Raw genomic sequence first — 20,608 nt, 5'->3', positions numbered from 1 at the left:
TAGAGGCGTCAACGCGATCTCTGTGTAGGGATATACTCAAAAACAGAACAACCCAAAACATTACCTGCCACCAAGACCTTCAATTCTCTCCCTTTCTCTGGGGAGCTCAGGTTTGTGATCTTGCGTTACTTCCACAGCCTTTAACATCTCTTTAGAACCGCTCTTCAAGCCAAATACAACACCAGAATCTCCAACATGGGCCACATACAGCTTATTTCCACGGATAATTACAACACTGGCAGTAGTTCCCGAGGTGCTAGGAAGCCCAGTCATAGTTTTTGGCCATTCAGCTAAAAAAAAAAAAAAAAAGTCAATATTTATTAGTAGTAAAAAATGTTACACATGCATATGGCAATAGCTGAATTTTATTCCTTACAGAAACAACCCAGAAATTATCAGAATGTTAAAGAGAATCCGTCAGGCAAATTAAACCCCTAAACTAAATAGATTGTCATTAACTGCTATTAGAAAGCATTGCCTCTGTCCCTTCTTGGTCCCTCTACATGCCTGTAAACTTAAGCAATGAGGTCCTAAAGCTGTATGCAAATGACCGGTGAAATGTCCAATGAGTCATTAGGATATTCAAGATGTCCAGCTTACACATGCGTGGGAGGCACAGCCCCCCCCCCCCCAATGCTTGACTTAGTCTGTATAAGCACTGTCAGTCTGTGAGCACGCCTTCCTACAGACACATAGAGTCCATACCAGACGCCGGCCAGCCCTTTCCTGTACCTCATCTTGATCGTGTTTGACAAAGGCATGTGTCAGGCCGAAACGTCACAACTGATCACTTGCATGTTAATAAATACCATTTTCAGGCATCTAAAACTCTAAAGGAGTACTTGGATTAATGTACTTGTTGAGTATGTATGGTGTAAAGGCTCCTCCATGTGCTTCTTGGTGCTGGCCACGCCCCCTGCAGCCTGTGTGTATGTATGAGATACTCCTATACACATGACTGACAGCCTGTATAATGGTGTGAGGTACAATGGTGTAATGGCTCCTCCATGTGCTTCCTGGTGCTGTCTCCCCTTGCAGCCTGTGTGTATAGGAGAGATACAACAGCTCCAGGCAGCCATGTTATAGCAGAACATGTCAGGTACTTGTGTAGCTGAGGTCTGTGTTTCACACATGTGTATAGGAGGGAGAGCAATGTCAGCAGGTAAAGCACAGACACTAGCAATGCTTTACTATACATTACACACAGACACGAGCAGGGGAAGGAGAGGGGAGGGGAACAGGGGTGACAGCACTGTCTCTGACCATGTGACCAGCCTCATTTACATAATAAAATGATAATTTTACAATGATTAATGTATGAATTGACTAGATAGAGGCTGGGATGGATCCTTGTGAACTGCTCCAACAGGTAGTAGTGACAGGACTAGTGACAGAGACCTGACCTATAGATTGAAATCCAGGACATCAGCAGTTTTGGCAATGCTTTAAGGCAATGATGGCGAACCTTTTGGAGACAGTGTGCCCAAACTACAACCAAAATTCACTTATTGACCATGAAGTGTCAACATGGCATTTTAACCCCTTAAGGACGCACGGTATTTTCGCTAATTTCTCGCTCTCCATCTTCAAAAATCCATAACTTTTTCATTTTTCCGTGTATAGAGCTGTGTGAGGGCTTATTTTGTGCGTAACAACTTTTACTTTCCCATGATGTTATTTATTATTCCATGCCATGTAGTGAGAAGCCGCAAAAAAATTCCAAATGTGAAAAAATTGAAAAAAACTGCATGTGCGTCATGTTCTTGTGGGCTCAGTTTTTACGACTTTCACTCTGTGCTCCAAATAACACCTCTACTTTATTCTTTGGTTCTGTGCAATCGCGGTGATACCAAATTTTTTGCCATCTTCTGACGCGAATAACTTTTTCATACTTTGGCGCATGGAGCTGTGTGAGGTGTCATTTTTTGCGAAATGAGCCGACGTTCTCATTGCTACCATTTTGAGGACTGTGCGACATTTTGATCATTTTTTATTACATTTTTTTATGTCATCTAAAAAGGTGTAAAAGCCGCGTTTTGGACATTTGGGGCGCCATTTCCCGCCTCGGAGGTCACCACCGTCAATAACCGTTTTTTTATTTTGATAGATCGGGCATTTTGGGATGCAGCGATACCTAATGTGTCTGTGATTTTTACTATTTATTATATTTTATATCAGTTCTAGGGAACGGGGGGTGATTTGAACTTTTAATATTTTATTATTTTTTAAACTTTTTTTTTTCTTTTTTTCCCCACTATTTCTTAGACCCTCTAGGGTACATTAACCCTAGATGGTCTGATCGCTCCTGCCATATACTGCAATACTACTGTATCGCAGTATATGGCATTTCTGCTCACTATACATTACAATGAGCCACAGGCTCATTGTAATGCATGTGCAGAAGCCATGTATCCTCGGGTCAAACGAAGACCCGAGGCTACCATGGCAACCGATCGCCGCCCCCCGATGACGTTTGGGGGAGCGGCGATTGGAGGTAAGAAGGCGGCCAAATATAAAGTGCCGGCGGCGACTTTGCCGGCGGCAAAGAAAAGGTTAACACCCGCGATCGGTGCAAGCACCGACCGCGGGTGGTAGCGATGGGTCTTTGCTGCGATATGCAGCAAAGCCCATCTCTGTATGAAGAAAGCTCAGCCCGTGAGCCTTCTTCATACAACCTTCACAGCTCCATGGCGGATATAAGCAGTAACTTATTGTTATCAGTTTTTCCACATCTTTCAATCATATCGGCCACAGGAGGCAACTAATACAGTTGAAATAAGGAGGGCAAATTCAGATTCTCGTTGTAGCTTCTCCTCAGGGTCTCTCTGAGGAAAAATAGTGGGTCCAGAAAGAGAACCTCTAAAGATATTGCAGTTCTGTCAATACCTTCTCACTTTTCCCGCAGTTCCAAACAGTCAATGAAGTGTCGCTTTAAAATAGCGCTGAGAGCAGCATCTCTTAAGTTGCCTGGAACTGCAGGAAGATTAGGTCCTATTTGGTGAACTATCTGGGAGTGATGGTCTGAGTGCCCACAGAAATGGCTCTGAGTGTCCCCTCTGGCACCCGTGCCATAGGTTCTCCACCACTGCTTTAAGGTCATCAGCTGCCAGGTTAGCCGGAAGGCAGAATGTAATAGAGAGACCGTATTTGGTACATGTTGCTGCAGATTCATTCTTTATTGTGAAACTTATTTGAACAGTTATTGTTAAGCTAGGTCATTGACATTTCCAAAGAATAGCCATTTGACAACCCTATGAATGTCATCTTTAGCTTTGACTCTCAGCAAGACACTCCCCACTTGCTTGATAAATTTTCGTCAGTTTAAAGTAAGGACTAATATGGCAACATCTGAACTGATGTCAAAATATGGTTGGATATTTGCAATTCATTAAGGGCCTATTCACTTAAGGATATAAAATACACCATCTTATTTTGTCATGTTTCACTTTATGTAATGCTACATTTCTATACATAGGGAGTAAAGCATGTCCCTTCCCTCTCCCCCTTTTTTCCTATTATCCACTTTCTTTCCTATATATATTAGCTCTGATCGAGTTCCTTTGTTCCCCTATTTCTGGCTTCCTACTGTAGGTTTCCTTTTCTGTTTTTGTTGAATCCTCTTGGGGACCCGCAGGCTCGTTTGGTGCTTTGCTTTTTTTTGTTTTTCCCCTAAAGTGTACAAAATGATTAAAAAAAAAAAAAAATGGCTAGACAGGCCTGGCTTGAATACATATCCCCCAATTTCACTTTCTCAGCAATATTGACATTGATTGTCAATACATTTATAAAAAGGTCATACAGTTCTCTAAGGAACATCAATGAGACCACCAGCTGTGGCCATTGAGACAAAGTGCAAGTTGTAAAAACAAAGCCCATAAGAAAGTGATACGACTATGGTAGTATTGTAACTAGTACAAATGTGCATGTATATCGTAGGATTCTATCCTGACTTGGTGCACCGATATGCTCCCACTGTTCTGAGTAACTGGTGATATAGTTCTCCAAGAAGGGACTGTGGACCAGTCTAATAACAGATACCATCACTGCAGTGTGAGGATACTGCCCCAGATCCAACTGCAAACCTGGAAAACAGGCAGTCCCCTTCTTAAGAACACCTGACTCCTAGATTTTGGTAATTTACTGTACTTCAGCCCCAGGCTATAATGATCAGTCATAACAGTTACCAAAAGGTGTCTGAAATTAAGCTTTATTGTTAATCCTGTTTCTTATGACAACCTAACATTTTTAAAATCCAATTTTCACAGAAAGCAAAAAAAAAATAATTTTTTTTCTGGTTACAATTATAAAATATACATACAAATTCAACTTAAGGACAAACCTAAAGAACCTATCTTGTACTTAACCCAGGGACTGCATATACATGCATTCCTGCTGCCACTTACAACATACTCAAAAGTAGATTTAAATTTCTCTTAACAGTTTAAAATGGTCAAACTGATTAAACATTAAGATAGATTCTGGTGACCTTAGTCAAGGCAAGAAGTAATCTCAGATAATTCTGCATTAATTAGAAACAGTTGTAAACAGAATGAGTGATTGACCCAATAAACATATTATGGTACGCAGGGCACTATGAAGTATAATGACAGCTAGGCAAAAAATAATGACAGCTGTTTTATAGGGAGAACATGCCTGGGCTATGCACAAGTTCAGTTTACCTACCGAGAGCTCTCATATGGACATGTCCTGGCAAGAAACCTGACAGTCCACTGCATCATCATAGAGCACTGTGAGCTGTCTGCACCAGTGAATTACATCAGACATACAAACCATAATACTTGCTTCAAAAGAAATAGTATAAACGGCTGCTGGTTTTCATGCAATCCTGGAGCCGAGATATGCACTATTTTCATTAATAATATCCCCAATTTTAGCCCTCATATAGGGGGAAGTCATTTTCAGGCCTCAATTATATTCTTTATTGTACTAAAACCTGCTAAGTGTAATGAGGAAGTGCATTGAGATTACATCTCCCCCTAACGAAACACACTTAACCAAAGGTGTTGACCACTTTGAGGGAGATTTAGCAGAAGCAAAAAGAATAGATTTTCCCCAGTTTTAAAAAACATCTATCATAAGATTCCCTTTTCAGTATGCAGATCTCAGTATAGATAGGAACGGCTGCATTTAGAAGAAAAACAGATTGTAAAATATTTAAAGAGGACCGGTCACCCATAATAAAAAAAAACAATCACTAGGAGCTGCTTACTTAAGTAAATAGCTCCTAGCACTATCTACGCTGCTAGCACTATCGGAACCCTCCAATAACGCTAGCAAACACTGCTGTGAAGTACAGTAGAAACAATGGACCGCGCTCAAAGTGTTCCCCCCTTTCACATCATAGGCCGGCAGCGACTGCGGAGCTTCATGCAGCAGTCACCGCCCGTAGCCCCAGCCCCTCATGAAAACGCCGCACCACGTTTCTATTGTACTTCGCAGCAGTGTTTGCTAGTGTTATTGAAGGGTTCCGATAATGCTTGCAGTGTAACACTGCTGCAACTTTAGTTCTGCAGAGCACCTCTGGGCTAAGCTGTGATGCAATTTATTCACCCCCCTGGCCCAACTGGAACCACCGAGTTCCGAGTGCCTCTGCAACTCTCATGCATCCCCAGCCAGCAGCACATGGAACGTAAAGACTGTGCATGTGCAAGATATGCAGAGCGCTGGCGACATCACCAGCTCTATGAATGCTCTGTAGGCGGTGCTAGTGTGGTCATGGATGGAGATGCACATGACTGGAACATCATCAGCAGGCTCATTTCAGTAACAGAACATTTGAGCCCCTCTTCATCCTGATCCTGGCGCTTAACCTCAATAATCAGGACACATGAGCACCTAAAAAAAAAAATTTTTTCAAAAAACTTAAAAAGCTAATTACTCATGCATCCACTACGTAGAAGGTGCAAGAGGCGTGAATAATTAGCAGCCCAAAGCGCAAGACTTCACTCTGGTCTGCTTTTGATAAGTCTCTTTTTTTAGGCGACTCCAGTTTGTCAAGCTTAGCTAAGGCAAGTGCCGGAATTGGGAGGAAGAGGGTTAGTATCTGTTTTTTTTATTTTTAATGGTTGATTTCCTGTAAAGAAGCAATCCCTGCATCCTTCACCCTATAGCAATGTACAGGATACTAATTCAAGGTGTTTTTGAGACATTTTCCTGCATTGCAGTTCCCATCTGCCCTTAGAAACCATCATATTGGTTTAGCTCCTTTTTGTCTGTTATTTCTATTTCATATTCCCTTAGTACTCACACACAGGAGCAGCTAGAGACCATCTGTGCCTGCTGTTGGAACATTGCAATTATTAAGAAAACAAGAACGAGCTCATACTTACCTTTGCCGGCAGCTCTGCTGACCTCCGGTATCTGTCAGTGCCGTGCCAGAAGTGTCCTGTGCCAGGAGACAGCATAGGACGGTGGGAGAGCCCGGGAAGGCAAGTAAAAGCTCATTTTGTTTTCTTAAAGGGAACCTACCACCCCGATTCTACCTATAAAGGTAGAAGGGGTGGTAGGTGGATGAATGGGACGTGAGGATAGCCCTTTTTGGGCTAATCCTCACGTCCCGGCTATCTTTTTATAAAGTTTATTGCGGGCATATGCAAATTTATTTATGCGGCTACTGGGGCGTGGAGTAGCCGGACATGAGGCTACTAGTCGCGGCTACTCCACGCCCCAATAGCCACATTACTCCGCCTACCATTTAATCTTCAGCGCGCAGCTCCTCATAGCTGCGCGCCCTCGTCTGAGTCCCCTGCGTTCTGCGCATGCGCAGAACCCAGGCCTTTGTCTGCGCAGCCGCGGCTCCGGAGCTACTGCGCATGCGCAGTAGGCCGCAGATGCCGGGGGACTGGGACGAGGGCGCGCAGCTACGAGGAGCTGCGCGCCGAAGATTAAATGGTAGGCGGAGTAATGTGGCTACTGGGGCGTGGAGTAGCCTCATGTCCGGCTACTCCACGCCCCAGTAGCCGCATAAATAAATTTGCATATGCCCGCAATAAACTTTATAAAAAGATAGCTGGGACGTGAGGATTAGCCCAAAAAGGGCTATCCTTACGTCCCATTCATCCACCTACCACCCCTTCTACCTTTATAGGTAGAATCGGGGTGGTAGGTTCCCTTTAAAGTCAATATAGCATTGTGAACCTACTTTCTGAAGTAGTTCTCAATGTAGATTCACCCTCCCTGCAGCATCCACATACCGTTTTTAGCGTATACAGCCTTCTCTAAAACAAACTTTATTTACTTTTTATGCAAATTAAGTGCAGGAGTTACTGGGGGCATGGAGTAGCCTCAGAGAGCTCCAGGGGCAAAGGCTCCTCAACCCTCGCCTTAGCAATACATGGCCACAAACATGGGGAAAGAGAGCATGCTGTGTCTTTTCCTTGTGCACTGGATGTAATTAAAGGAAACCTACCACTTCCGATAGGGCTTCTAAGCAGCAAATGCCGTGCACCAGCTCACCCTGTTAGTCAGAGGAGCAAAATCTGGTGACAAGTCCTCTTTAAACGTAATTTGTCATCCAGATTTACGTACCTAAACTGCTAAGTTACTGTGATAAATGTAACCAGTGGGAGGGGAGCCCTTATAGTACGCAAATTCACCACTTTCCCCCAGCCTCGTTTTAATTGGCCCAATTGACCTAGGTTGTTTATGAACAAAGCACGTGATCGGGCTTCAAAAGATTTCAGCAGCCAAGTCGTCTACATGCACCTCGCCCCTCCGCCACCTCCCCCCCCAAAGCCATAAAAACTCTAGGGCTACATGCACACTGCCGTTTTCAGCCGCACAGTGGCACGGCGGGCACACAGCAGCGCGGGGGGAGAGGAGGAGGAGTGCAGCTCACCCCCACCCCTCCCCATAGGAACATATGGTGCCTGTCCTATCTTTTCCCAGTCTACGGAGCGGTACGGTGCCGCCCGTTGGGTGCCGTGAGCCCATAGAAGTATATGGGGGACTTATATCGGCCGTATATACACTCACCGGCCACTTTATTAGGTACACCTGTCCAACTGCTCGTTAACACTTAATTTCTAATCAGCCAATCACATGGCGGCAACTCAGTGCATTTAGGCATGTAGACATGGTCAAGACAATCTCCTGCAGTTCAAACCGAGCATCAGTATGGGGAAGAAAGGTGATTTGAGTGCCTTTGAACGTGTCATGGTTGTTGGTGCCAGAAGGGCTGGTCTGAGTATTTCAGAAACTGCTGATCTACTGGGATTTTCACGCACAACCATCTCTAGGGTTTACAGAGAATGGTCCGAAAAAGAAAAAACATCCAGTGAGCGGCAGTTCTGTGGGCGGAAATGCCTTGTTGATGCCAGAGGAGAATGGGCAGACTGGTTCGAGCTGATAGAAAGGCAACAGTGACTCAAATCGCCACCCGTTACAACCAAAGTAGGCAGAAGAGTATCTCTGAACGCACAGTACGTCGAACTTTGAGGCAGATGGGCTACAGCAGCAGAAGACCACACCGGGTGCCACTCCTTTCAGCTAAAAACAGGAACCTGAGGCTACAATTTGCACAAGCTCATCGAAATTGGACAGTAGAAGATTGGAAAAACATTGCCTGGTCTGATGAGTCTCAATTTCTGCTGCGACATTCGGATCGTAGGGTCAGAATTTGGCGTCAACAACATGAAAGCATGGATCCATCCTGCCTTGTATCAACGGTTCAGGCTGGTGGTGGTGGAGTCATGGTGTGGGGAATATTTTCTTGGCACTCTTTGGGCCCCTTGGTACCAATTGAGCATTGTTGCAACGCCACAGCCTACCTGAGTATTGTTGCTGACCATGTCGATCCCTTTATGACCACAATGTACCCAACATCTGATGGCTACTTTCAGCAGGATAATGCGCCATGTCATAAAGATGGAATCATCTCAGACTGGTTTCTTGAACATGACAATGAGTTCACTGTACTCAAATGGCCTCCACAGTCACCAGATCTCAATCCAATAGAGCATCTTTGGGATGTGGTGGAACAGGATATTCGCATCATGGATGTGCAGCCGACAAATCTGCAGCAATTTTGTGATGCCATCATGTCAATATGGACCAAAATCTCTGAGGAATGCTTCCAGCACCTTGTTGAATCTATGGCACGAAGAATTGAGGCAGTTCTGAAGGCAAAAGGGGGTCCAACCCGTTACTAGCATGGTGTGCCTAATAAAGTGGCCTTTATGAGCGTCTATATAAACTTAGGTTGAATAGGGAAAGTTATGGAGTTATGGTCCCTCTCACCAGAAGAACAAATACATTTTTGGATTTGTGATATTCATGTGATCACAGTGGTGCGATTTCCGGACTCTAGAACACTTGGTTCAAGAAATAAATATTTCTGGATAGGACCAGAGCAAATTAGTAAGCTTTGGTATCAATGCGATCCAAGGATTCACCCGGATCCAATGATACCAGAACCAGATACCACGACTTCCCCTTGAGAAGTTATGGCTTCTCCAGGGCTCTGGTTGTAATAACAGGTAGAAGGGACCCATGACCCCGCCTGGAGTTGGGCAGAGGTGTGACACTATCAGATATACCCAGGCACCTCTAAGGCGGCATTGTCTTTGTCTGGGAACCATTTTAACATCAAGAGCAGAGAAGGATCTTAAGGTTTGGACTAAAAGGTTCCATTAGGCCACACACAAGGTAACAAGCTTCCTGAACTGCTGTCACTTGTAGTGCGACCTTGTATTTCATACTCTGTGTAACTGTATAAATCCCAACTGTAGATACTGTTTTGTCTAGAGCGCCCTTAAGCCAATTAAATATAAAATCTAATCTGTGTTGCTCTTTTATCTCGATCCACGAATTCCCACGTCTGAGTCTCGCTTATATACATGCTACCAGCTCCTTGAGTTCATGGCTGTGATTTATTGTTGTGCCATATCCGGAAGTTGTGTGGACAACTTTAAGTCACTTCCTGTGCCTCTCAGAACCCGTGCGTTCTGGGAGTATCTATAAAAGCATAGCCAAGTGACCATGCGGTTTCCTTCACAGTTATGAAATGTATTTCTATGACCATAGCCCTTGCTCTGCTAACTTGCTACAAAAGGTATGGGAGGCATAATAAAAATTCCTGTGTTTCTATAGCGCACACAAGATTACACAGCGCTGCACTGTTTGCCAGTTTAGTCCATGTTCCCATGGGGCTCACAGGCTAAACAACCTACCAGTATGTTTTGGAGTGTGGGAGAAAACCTAAGGACCCGGTGAAAACCCATGCAAACTCGGAGAAAACATACAAACTCTTTGCATGCGTGGGCATAGTTACTAGCCCCAGATAAATCAACCCCCATAATTTATTTGGTGCACAATTTGGCAAAAATTTGTACCATGCACTGGCCTACTCAGTGATACTTTGTGAAATTCACCCCCCCCTCCTCTCCATAGGAATATAAAGCGTACGGCGCCGTATTCCGTCAACAGAACGGTGCCGAACGTGTGCTGCACTGTACCACTCCCGTACGGTGCTGTGAGGCCATAGAAGTGTATGGGGGCTGTATATACATCCCCCATACGTTCGTGTGTATGTAGCCTAATTGTGATGGTAGATTTACTTTAACCCCTTAACGCTCTGCGCCGTAGCTCTACGGCGCAGAGGTATAAGGGATGTATGAAGAGGGCTCACGGGCTGAGTCCTCTTCATACAGAGGTGGGGGTTGTTGCATATTGCAACCCCCGTGCAAGCACCGACCGCGGCTATTAACCCTTTCAACGCCGCCGGCAAAGTCGCTGGCGGCGTTTAAAAGCCGGGCGCCGCCATGTTTATTGTGATCGCCGCGCCCCTGAACGTCATCGGGGGGGCGGCGATCGGTTGCCATGGTAGCCTCGGGTCTTCGTTTGACCCGAGACTATCTGGCATCTGCAGATTCGTTACAATGAGCCAGTGGCTCATTGTAATGAATGTGCTGCAAAAATGCCATATATTGCAATACAGAAGTATTGCAGTATATGGTAGGAGCGATCTGACTATCTAGGGTTAATGTACCCTAGATGGTCTAAAAAATAGTGAAAAAAAAAAAAAAAAGAAAAAAAAGTTTAAAAAATAAAAAAAAATTTATAAAATACTGTATATTCCGGCGTATAAGACGACCTGGTGTATAAGACGACCCCCCTACTTTCCTGTTTAAAATATATATTTTATATATATATATAGTTTAAGATATATTCGCCGTATAAGACTACCCCTTTTCCAACGCATACAAAACACCGGTAAAAATTTTTAAAAAAACAGATTTGAATTTAACATGGTCCTTTTTTTAATGTAAATTCTTATGACATGCAGGTATATAGCAGGAAAACTGTCGCTCATAAACATAAGGCATACAACAACAACATTACCATTACAGCCCAGCCCCCAGTAGTATACAGCCCAGCCCAGCATTAAAAAAAAACTTATATACTCACCCTCCGGTGGCCCCGATGTGCTGCGCTGCTCCCCCGATGTCCGTGCGGCTCGTCTTCAGTGTTCCGCGCCGTCTTCTTTCTTCTGCCGGGCGCCGCCCCGGGGAAAAGCATGTCGGCGCCCAGCAGAAGAAAGAAGACGGCGCGGAAGACTGAAGACATCGGGGCCAACGGAGGGCGAGTATGCGCCCCGATGTCTTTTTGAGGCTGCCGGCAGCCATCGCTGTGCAAACACCCGCGATCGATGCTAGCACCGATCGCGGGTGTTACCGGTAAGCCTTTGCTGCAATATGCAGCAAAGACTTACTGGCTATGGAGAGGGCTTACCCCGTGAGCCCTCTCCATGCACCGGGACCCGACCGCCGCCGTATAAGACGATTACCGGCGTATAAGAAGACCCCAGAGAAGACAGAAGATTTTTCTGTCTTCAAAAGTCGTCTTATACGCCGGAATATACGGTATTAAAAATTCAAATCACCCCCCTTTCCCTAGAACGGATATAAAACATAATAAACAGTAAAAATCACAAACATATTAGGTATCGCCGCGTCCCAAAATGCCCGATCTATCAAAATATAAAAACGGTTACGGGCGGCGGTGACCTCCGAGGCGGGAAATGGCGCTCAAATGTCCGAAATGCGACTTTTATACACCTTTTTACATAACATAAAAAATGATCAAAATGTCGCACAGACCTCAAAATGGTAGCAATGAAAACGTCACCTCATTTCGAAAAAAAAATACCCCTCACACATCTCCGTGCGCCAAAGTATGAAAAAGTTATTAGCGTCAGAAGATGGCAAAAAATGTTTTTTCTTTTTTGTACACATTCTTTTCATTTTTGAAAATGTATTAAAACACAATAAAACCTATATAAATTTGGTATCACCGCGATCGCACCGAACCAAAGAATAAAGTAGGCGTGTTATTTGGAGCGAAGAGTGAAAGTCGTAAAAACTGAGCCCACAAGAACGTGACGCACGTGCAGTTTTTTTTTCTATTTTTCCACATTTGGAATTTTTTTTCAACTTCGCAGTACACGGCATGTTAAAATAAATAACATTACGGGAAAGTAAAATTTGTTACGCACAAAATAAGCCCTCACACAGGTCTGTACACATAAAAATGAAAAAAAGTTATGGATTTTTGAAGTTGGAGAGCGATAAATGAGCCGAAAAACCCTCCGTCCTTAAGGGGTTAAGAATCACCAAAAGGACAAAAAACAATTCCAAAGACGAAAATACAATAAGCAACTTGCAAAGTAAGCAGTGATTTTTTTTTCTGGTTCCTTTAAATTCTCCTGCACTGCTTTATGGAATATGTGCATTTTGTGCATATAACTACACCAAGTTAAACCAGGGGAATCGAGGCATAAAAGGTGTGGGATAATCCTTACAGCCCTGTGTTAGGCCCAGGTCACAACCGCATAGGGTAAAAATAGAAGGTCTTGCATTCACCTTCTATTCCTCAAAAATACATCAAGGTATCCTTCATCATATATAGTGGATGAAAAGGCTTGAACTGTTGCAAAAATGTTCACGCTCTTAATAACAGAATACCTAACTGAAACTGCTGACTGCAGGTGGAAACTTAGCCTTATCAGGTTAATATGGTCAGCAGGATGGCTGCAATTTCTTAAACCAAGCATGGCTCAAACAAATAGAGCTTACTGCATTTCAGTGGTCTGTGATGCAATGACTTTCAATGACTATAAGGGGGTCTTTTTAATAGAGGACAGAAATCCCTGCACGACAGATCACTATGATTCAGCCAGTTCGTTTTAGGCTTGCTACGCCCAAACTTTCTATAGATCTAATGATTGTACTGTAACTATTAAGTGAGGATAAAAATAGAAGTTAAGGTTCTGTTGAGGAGTTGAAGCCAAAATCAGGTGTGTATTAAACATGGATAAAATAGAATAGCATCTGTTTACATGCTTCTACTTTGGTCTACACTTGGTTTTGGAGCCAAACACTTCGGAAACACCATATGGTCAGGTGTTTTACCTTACAGCTGCAGTCCACAAACTAAAATATACCTTAGTTAACTGTTTTAGGACTGAGCTCTATAGCTGAACTCCATTAAACTAACTCTGGTACCCTATGAGATCCCCCTGCGAGGGGCATATGTTATGCCATGACCAATTGTAAGGCACTGTTATGCTTTAATTCAATAAAATCTTGTTGAAACTAAAACTCTGGTACCAAGTTCTCTAAGACTCATAAAAAATGTTGAGGATTGTCCTTCCTACCATATTACTTCACTGAGGCCTTCACTAAACAATGAGCTTGATCCATCTAAAACTACTTTAAAAAATAATAATACATAATGACCTTATGCAGAATATACCAAACATGGAACAGTCACCTCCTTTGTCAACATAGAGTCTAGTTGGCTGGATCCTGAACATTGATCTGCATATATAAATCTAAACAAAGGCAGTTAATAGCCTCCAGCCTATGGGGGACACAATGACAGCCAGAGACAGATTACGGCAAGGAATAATTACATTCGCCTTCCAGATCTTGTAGAGGCTCAGATGAAACTAACAAGGTTGGACTTATCCCGGTAGCAATCCAATCCTAGAGACTGATGGTGGCTTAACCATATTCTTACAACTCTTGTGTATGAAGTATGTGACAGGCTGCTGTACCCATCTCCCATTATTGCCAGCTCAATGTATAGGGCATGAGATCTAATAATGAGTTACTAAGAATTAAAACACACAGCCATTATACAGCATTGTCCAGGCCGGGCACAAGTTCCACAATATACTCACGGAGTTTCTTCCACATGGCGTGGTGACAGGCTATGAAGCCCTTGCGGATGGCAGTACACACTTCCTCGGGGTCTTGGGACATGAAGCCCTTCTGCTTCCTGATGAAGCCCCATAAGTGGTCCCTGGCGAAGTGTGCAGCTTCCCGTCCTCCGTGCCCGTCAAACACGGCAAAAAAGCCCACACACTGGCCGCTTTTTCCGCCCGCTTTAGCCCCGTTCTGAGCAGGAGCCTGCTCTGGAGACTCAGCTTCCTCTCCGTCTTCTGCCTCCTCCTCCTCCTCCTCCTCCTCCCAAGGCAGCTCGCCTTCTCCGGGCTCCGGCTCCACCAATATCTGGTTGACGTCCTCCATGTACTTCCTGCCGCCCTGGTCGGAAGACACACTAACCCGTAGAGTGAAAGGGATCTCCATTCCCTCTGCTGTGGTGCCTCGGGTGTACGCGCCGTCTTCCTACTCACAGCGAGAGAGAATGTTTACCACGACCGCCCGCTTCTTCCTCAGCACCACAGGAAGCCGGCACTGAATAAATGTCCACGAACCTGTTTCTACCGCCCGCCCGCGCTTCTTATTGTTTATGTTTAACAACACTGTTCCGACCTGTCCTACAGCCGCCGTGACGTCACGCCTCAATGTAACACTCAGCTGTACTGCACGCACAGTCCAGCTACCCGCCCCGACCAGCTGCGCATGCGCGCTGACAGCCAGCCAGCCACTAGCGGCTCGGAGGAGGTGGGAATAAACTGGGAGACGGGTTAAGTGGGAGCGGTCTATGAGCAGGGAGGTTCTCGAACTTTCTGTAAAGGCAGCGCACGTCCATCTTTGATTATAGACTACGCTGTGCTGGCCGGAGAGCATAGCAGGAGACTATGTACCTAGTGGGTGCTACTACATTTCTCATTCTAATTTCTATAGCGTCGGCTGCTTATGTATGTGAAGTTGAGGGAGTTCTATAACTTTTATTTGCTTAATGTTTTGGACTTTGATTGTAAAAGTGTTAGTAAATATGTGACAGTTGCATAAAGGATACATTAATCAGATAACGTGAACTAATAAATTATCAAGTTAATGAACCCTATGAAGAGCAATGTGACCTCTCAACTGTATTGTTATGGGAACACCTATGCCAGTGGTGGTGAACCTATGGCACGGGTGCTAGAGGTGGCACTCAGAGCCATTTCTGTGGGCACTCAGACCATCACCTCAGGACAGAGTTCACCAAATAGGACCAAATCCACCAAGTCCCGGCAGCTTAAGAGATGCTGCTCTCAGTGCTATTTTAACCCCTTAAGGACGGAGGGTTTTTCGGCTAATTTCTCGCTCTCCAACTTCAAAAATCCATAACTTTTTCATTTTTACGTGTACAGACCTGTGTGAGGGCTTATTTTGTGCGTAACAAATTTTACTTTCCCGTAATGTTATTTATTTTAACATGCCGTGTACTGCGAAGCTGAAAAAAAATTCCAAATGTGGAAAAATTGAAAAAAAACCGCACGTGCGTCACGTTCTTGTGGGCTCAGTTTTTACGACTTTCACTCTTCGCTCCAAATAACACGCCTACTTTATTCTTTGGTTCGGTGCGATCGCGGTGATACCAAATTTATACAGGTTTTATTGTGTTTTAATACATTTTCAAAAATTAAACGAATGTGTACAAAAAAGAAAAAAAAAATTTTGCCATCTTCTGACGCTAATAACTTTTTCATACTTTGGCGCACGGAAATGTGTGAGGGGTCATTTTTTGCGAAATGAGGCGACGTTTTCATTGCTACCATTTTGAGGTCTGTGCGACATTTTGATCATTTTTTATTTCATTTTTTATGTTATGTAAAAAGGTGTAAAAGTCGCATTTCGGACATTTGGGCGCCATTTCCCGCCTCGGAGGTCACCGCCGGCCGTAACCGTTTTTATATTTTGATAGATCGGGCATTTTGGGACGCGGCGATACCTAATATGTCTGTGATTTTTACTGTTTGTTATGTTTTATATCCGTTCTAGGGAAAGGGGGGTGATTTGAACTTTTAATATTTTATTAATTTTTTTTATTTTTTAAACTTTTTTTTTTCTTTTTTTTTTCACTATTTTTTAGACCATCTAGGGTACATTAACCCTAGATGATCAGATCGCTCCTACCATATACTGCAATACTACAGTATTGCAATATATGGCGTTTTTGCAGGTCTTACATTACAATGAGCCACTGGCTCATTGTAACGAACCTGCATAAACCATGTAGCCTCGTGTCAAGAGAAGACCCGAGGCTACCATGGTAACCGATCGCCGCCCCCCGATGACGTTCGGGGGCGTGGCGATCGAAAAAAAGATGGCGGCGCCCGCGCGCCGCCGTCTTTTAAACGCCGCCCGCGACTTTGCGGGCGGCGTTTAGAGGGTTAATAGCCGCGATCGGTGCAAGCACCGACCGCGGTTATTAGCGGTGGGGGTTTTGTGCAAAATGCAAAAACCCCCACCTCTGTATGAAGAGGACTCAGCCCGTGAGCCCTCTTCATACATCCCTTATACCTCTGCGCCGTAGAGCTACGGCGCAGAGCGTTAAGGGGTTAAAGCAACACTTCATTGGCTGTTAGAAAGTGTTGACAGAACTGCATTATCTTTGGAGGTCATCCTGCTGGACCAACCATTTTTCCTCTACAGAGAGACCCTGGAGAGAAGCTACAACGAGAGTCTGAATTTGCCCTCCTTCTTTCAACTGTATTGGTTTCCTCAGGGGCGATACAATTGAAAGATGTGGAAGAACAGGTAGCAATAAGTTACTGCTTAAAATGCCATGTTGGCATTTCACGGGAAAATAAGTGGATTTTGGTTGTAGTTGGGCACTCTGTCTCTAAAAGGTTCGCCATCACTGACCTATGCAATGCATTTAATGCCTTAGGCTATGTTCAGACACATGTGTGCCCCCCGTACCGTAGCACAGCGGGCACACATCGGCGCCCAGGAGAGGTATATGGGGCACAGCGCCGTATGCCGAGAGAAGATAGGACATGTCCTATCTTTTCATGGGTATGGTGCGGCACCGTACTGCACCCATACAGCGCCATACATCCATTGCCGGCCTATGGGGGGATGTATATCCGACATATATATACTTTGCCGTATATGTCCCCCATATGGCCTGTGTGAATGAGGCCTCAGATGGCCACCAGCATCCACATTATTTGTAGCAAATCTCACCCCAACCCAGTGTATAATAACCTGACATAGTAGCATCATAATATAGAAGGCCGGCTCATGGTTTCAGTAGGCCCCTACAGTGGCGGCATTAAAAATTCAAAAACTAAAATCACAGTTTAAAGAGGACCTGTCACCCCCCAAAAACCCTTACCAATTATGCCCCCATAATCCTCTCCCAAGCAGCCTTCTATTTATGCCATGCATTAAAATGTTTATGTTGCAAAAGTTTGTTTGAAAGGATCTAACTTCTTACCAAATAAGAGGTCGGATCCTCGTATCTTGTGCGCAGCAGTCGGCTATATTCATGAGGGGGCCGGCCGACACACCCCCTCCAGAGGGCGTGGAGGGGCAGAGGGGCTTATTCACAACGCCAGCCGAATATTATATATGATTAAAGAGAACCCGTCAGGCAAAATAACCCTCCTAAACTAAATATATTTTCATAAACTGCCATTAGAGAGCATTGCCTCTATCCCTTCATTGTCCCTCTATATGCCTGTAAACTTAAGCAATGAGGTCCTAAAGCTGTATGCAAATGACCTGTGAAATGTCCAATGAGTCATTAGCATATTCAAGCTGTCCACCTTATTCATGAGTGGGAGGTACAGCCACACCCCCAGTGCTTGACTGACAGCCTGTGTAATGATGTAATAAGGTGATGGCTGCTCTATGTGCTTGCTGGTGGCCACGCCCCCTGCAGCCTGTGTGTGCATGTGTGTTTGTGTATAGGAGAGATACAACAGCTCCAGTATGCAGCCATGTTATAGCAAAACATGTCAGATACTTGTGTAGCTGATGTCTGTGTCTCACACTTGTGTATTAGGAGGATGCAGCATGTTAGCAGATGCAACACACACACTAGCAATGCTTTACTATACATTACACACAGACATGAGCAGGGGGAAGGGTAACAGGAGTGACATCACTGCCTCTGACCATGTGACCAGCCTCATTTACATAATAAAGAAAAGATGATTTTATAATGATTAATGTATGAATTTACTAGATAAAGGCTGGGATGGGATCCTTGTGAGCTGCTTCAACAGGTAGAGGCAACAGAAATAGTGACAGAGACCTGATGACAGGTGTCCTTTAAAGTAAGCAGCTCCTAGCGCTAGCTCAGATGTTGCAATGTTACACTGCTAGCTTTATTGGAACCCTCCGATAACGCTAGCAAACACTGCTGTGAAGTACAATAGGAACGCTGGACTGAGCTCACAGCGGTCCAGAGTATTCATGAGGAGGTGGCCCGAGGCGCTGCCACTTCCCTAGACCGTCCCACCCATTCCATAGGCCAATGGTGACTGCTGAGCTTCATGCGTCAGTCACCGCCTCCTAATCCTGTCCCCTCATGAATACACTCAACCACTTTAAACGTGGTGTGGCGTTCCTATTGTACTTCACAGCAGTGTCTGCTAGCATTATCGGAGGATTCGGATAAAGCGTGCATTGTAACATTGCTGCATCTGAGATAGCGCTAGGAGCTGCTAACTTTAGTAAGCAGCTCCCAGTGCTTTTTTTAATAGGTGACAGGCCCTCTGTGGGCCCCCCAGTAGCTCTTGGGGCACATTTACTAAGGGTCCGTCGGACGCATTTCCATCGGGTTCTCCAAATATTTCCAATTCACCCTGAATTGCACAGGGGTTTTTGGCGCACACGATCGGATTTTGGCGCATCGTCGCCGGCTTTCATACAACACAAATCGGGGGACATGGCTGTCGGACAACCCGACTGATTCAGACAATCAGTGGAATTTAAAATTCAAATTGTGTCGCAAGATCAGCACTCGGGAACAAGATGGTGAACTCCGACGGACCTGAGCGGGGAAGCGACACATTCTAGAAATCAGGCGCACGCTGTAAGTGAATCACGGCAGCTCCGAATCCTTGTTGGACATTCCGGATTGGCGGATGCAACGGGACGAGTAAGTAAATGTGCCCCAGTATCTTTATACTTCTATATCTTTATACTTATGCTGGAAATGTCGTCATTAGACTTATTGGGGTAGGTTTATCAGGGCTTTTATGCCAGTTTTCCGCAAAGCCTATGTGTAAAAAGCCTATGATAATCTATAAGCTTTGCATTGGCCCCTTTTGTAGGCTATAAAATTTTAGCTTTTTCATTATTGGGGCCATGTGAAAGCCCCAAGTTCTGGATTTTTTTCCTTTTTTTTTTTTGGTGTTCACCATGTAGCCCAATAATCATGTTATCTTTATTCTATGGGTCAATATGATTACTGGGATACCACACTTGAATATTGTTTCTTATGTTGTACTACATTTGCCAAATAAAACCTTAATGTGCGGAAAAATCTATCATTTGTTCATTGCCGTCTCCCAAGTGGCATAACATTTTTACTCTTTTGGCTACGGAGTGGGTTGATGGCTTGTTTTTTGCAGGACATGTTCTTTGCAACAGGATCATTCTGGAGTACATATGTTTTTTATTTACTTCTTATTGCATTTTATGTGGGATTAAATAGGTACAAATCATAATTTTTTGGGTTTTTTTTTTACGGCGTTCATTGTGCAGGTTCAATAATTTTTTACTTTTCTTCTAGAGGTTGTTACAGATGCGGTGATAATATATATGTGGGGTTTGTGTTATGATTTCGATTTTTTTGCGCATTAAATGTCTCTTTATAAATTATGGGGCTTATGGGCATTTTTATTGATTTATTAATTTATTTTTTATTTAATAACATTTTTTTTTACTTTTTTGCTAGTTCCACCATGGGACATGAATAAGCAATCATCTGATTGCTTGTTCATGATAATATTCTGCAATACTAATGTATTGCAGAGTATTAGTTGTGTCAGCCCATGTTCATGCATAGCCTAACACTGTGGGGCTTATTTACTAAGGGTCTGCGGACACACATTCGTCGGATTTTCCAACGTTTACGGGTTTTGCACGGCTGTGACAGGTATTTAACTGAGGATTGTGTCGCACGCAATCGGATTTTGGCGTGGCTGCACTGCCTTTCACGCGACCGAAATGGGGTGATGGGCCGTTGGACGATCCAACTGATTCAGACTCAACACAGAATTTAATATTCAAATTGTGTTGCAAGATCAAGCACTTACACATACTTACATACACCATGAAGAAGAAGGTGTACTCCGTCGGACCTGAGCGGGGAAGCGACACATGCAGGATATCGGGCGCACGATCTTAGTGAATCTCCACCGGACGGGTAAGTAAATGTGCCTTTAACCCCC

The 20,608-nt window shown here is 44.2% G+C and overlaps 1 protein-coding gene across 1 annotated transcript in view; it reads right to left on the bottom strand.

Moving 5' to 3' along the window:
* PPM1D (protein phosphatase, Mg2+/Mn2+ dependent 1D) overlaps nt 1-14,928 on the bottom strand; it is a 31,239-nt gene extending 16,311 nt beyond the window's left edge. Inside the window, exons 1-2 of the mRNA XM_072136423.1 lie at nt 14,204-14,928; nt 65-290 (exon numbers count right to left, since the gene is read on the bottom strand). Of these exons, the coding sequence (XP_071992524.1) occupies nt 65-290; nt 14,204-14,612 (635 nt within the window). The 5' untranslated portion in view covers nt 14,613-14,928. The remainder of the gene's footprint in view (nt 1-64; nt 291-14,203) is intronic.
* Nucleotides 14,929-20,608: the final 5,680 nt, after the last annotated feature.

This window comes from Engystomops pustulosus, chromosome 2 (genome assembly GCF_040894005.1).
Source record: "Engystomops pustulosus chromosome 2, aEngPut4.maternal, whole genome shotgun sequence".
NCBI lineage: Eukaryota > Metazoa > Chordata > Amphibia > Anura > Leptodactylidae > Engystomops > Engystomops pustulosus.
Note: the sequence above shows the minus strand (reverse complement) of the source record. Positions and strands in the feature narration are given on the sequence as shown.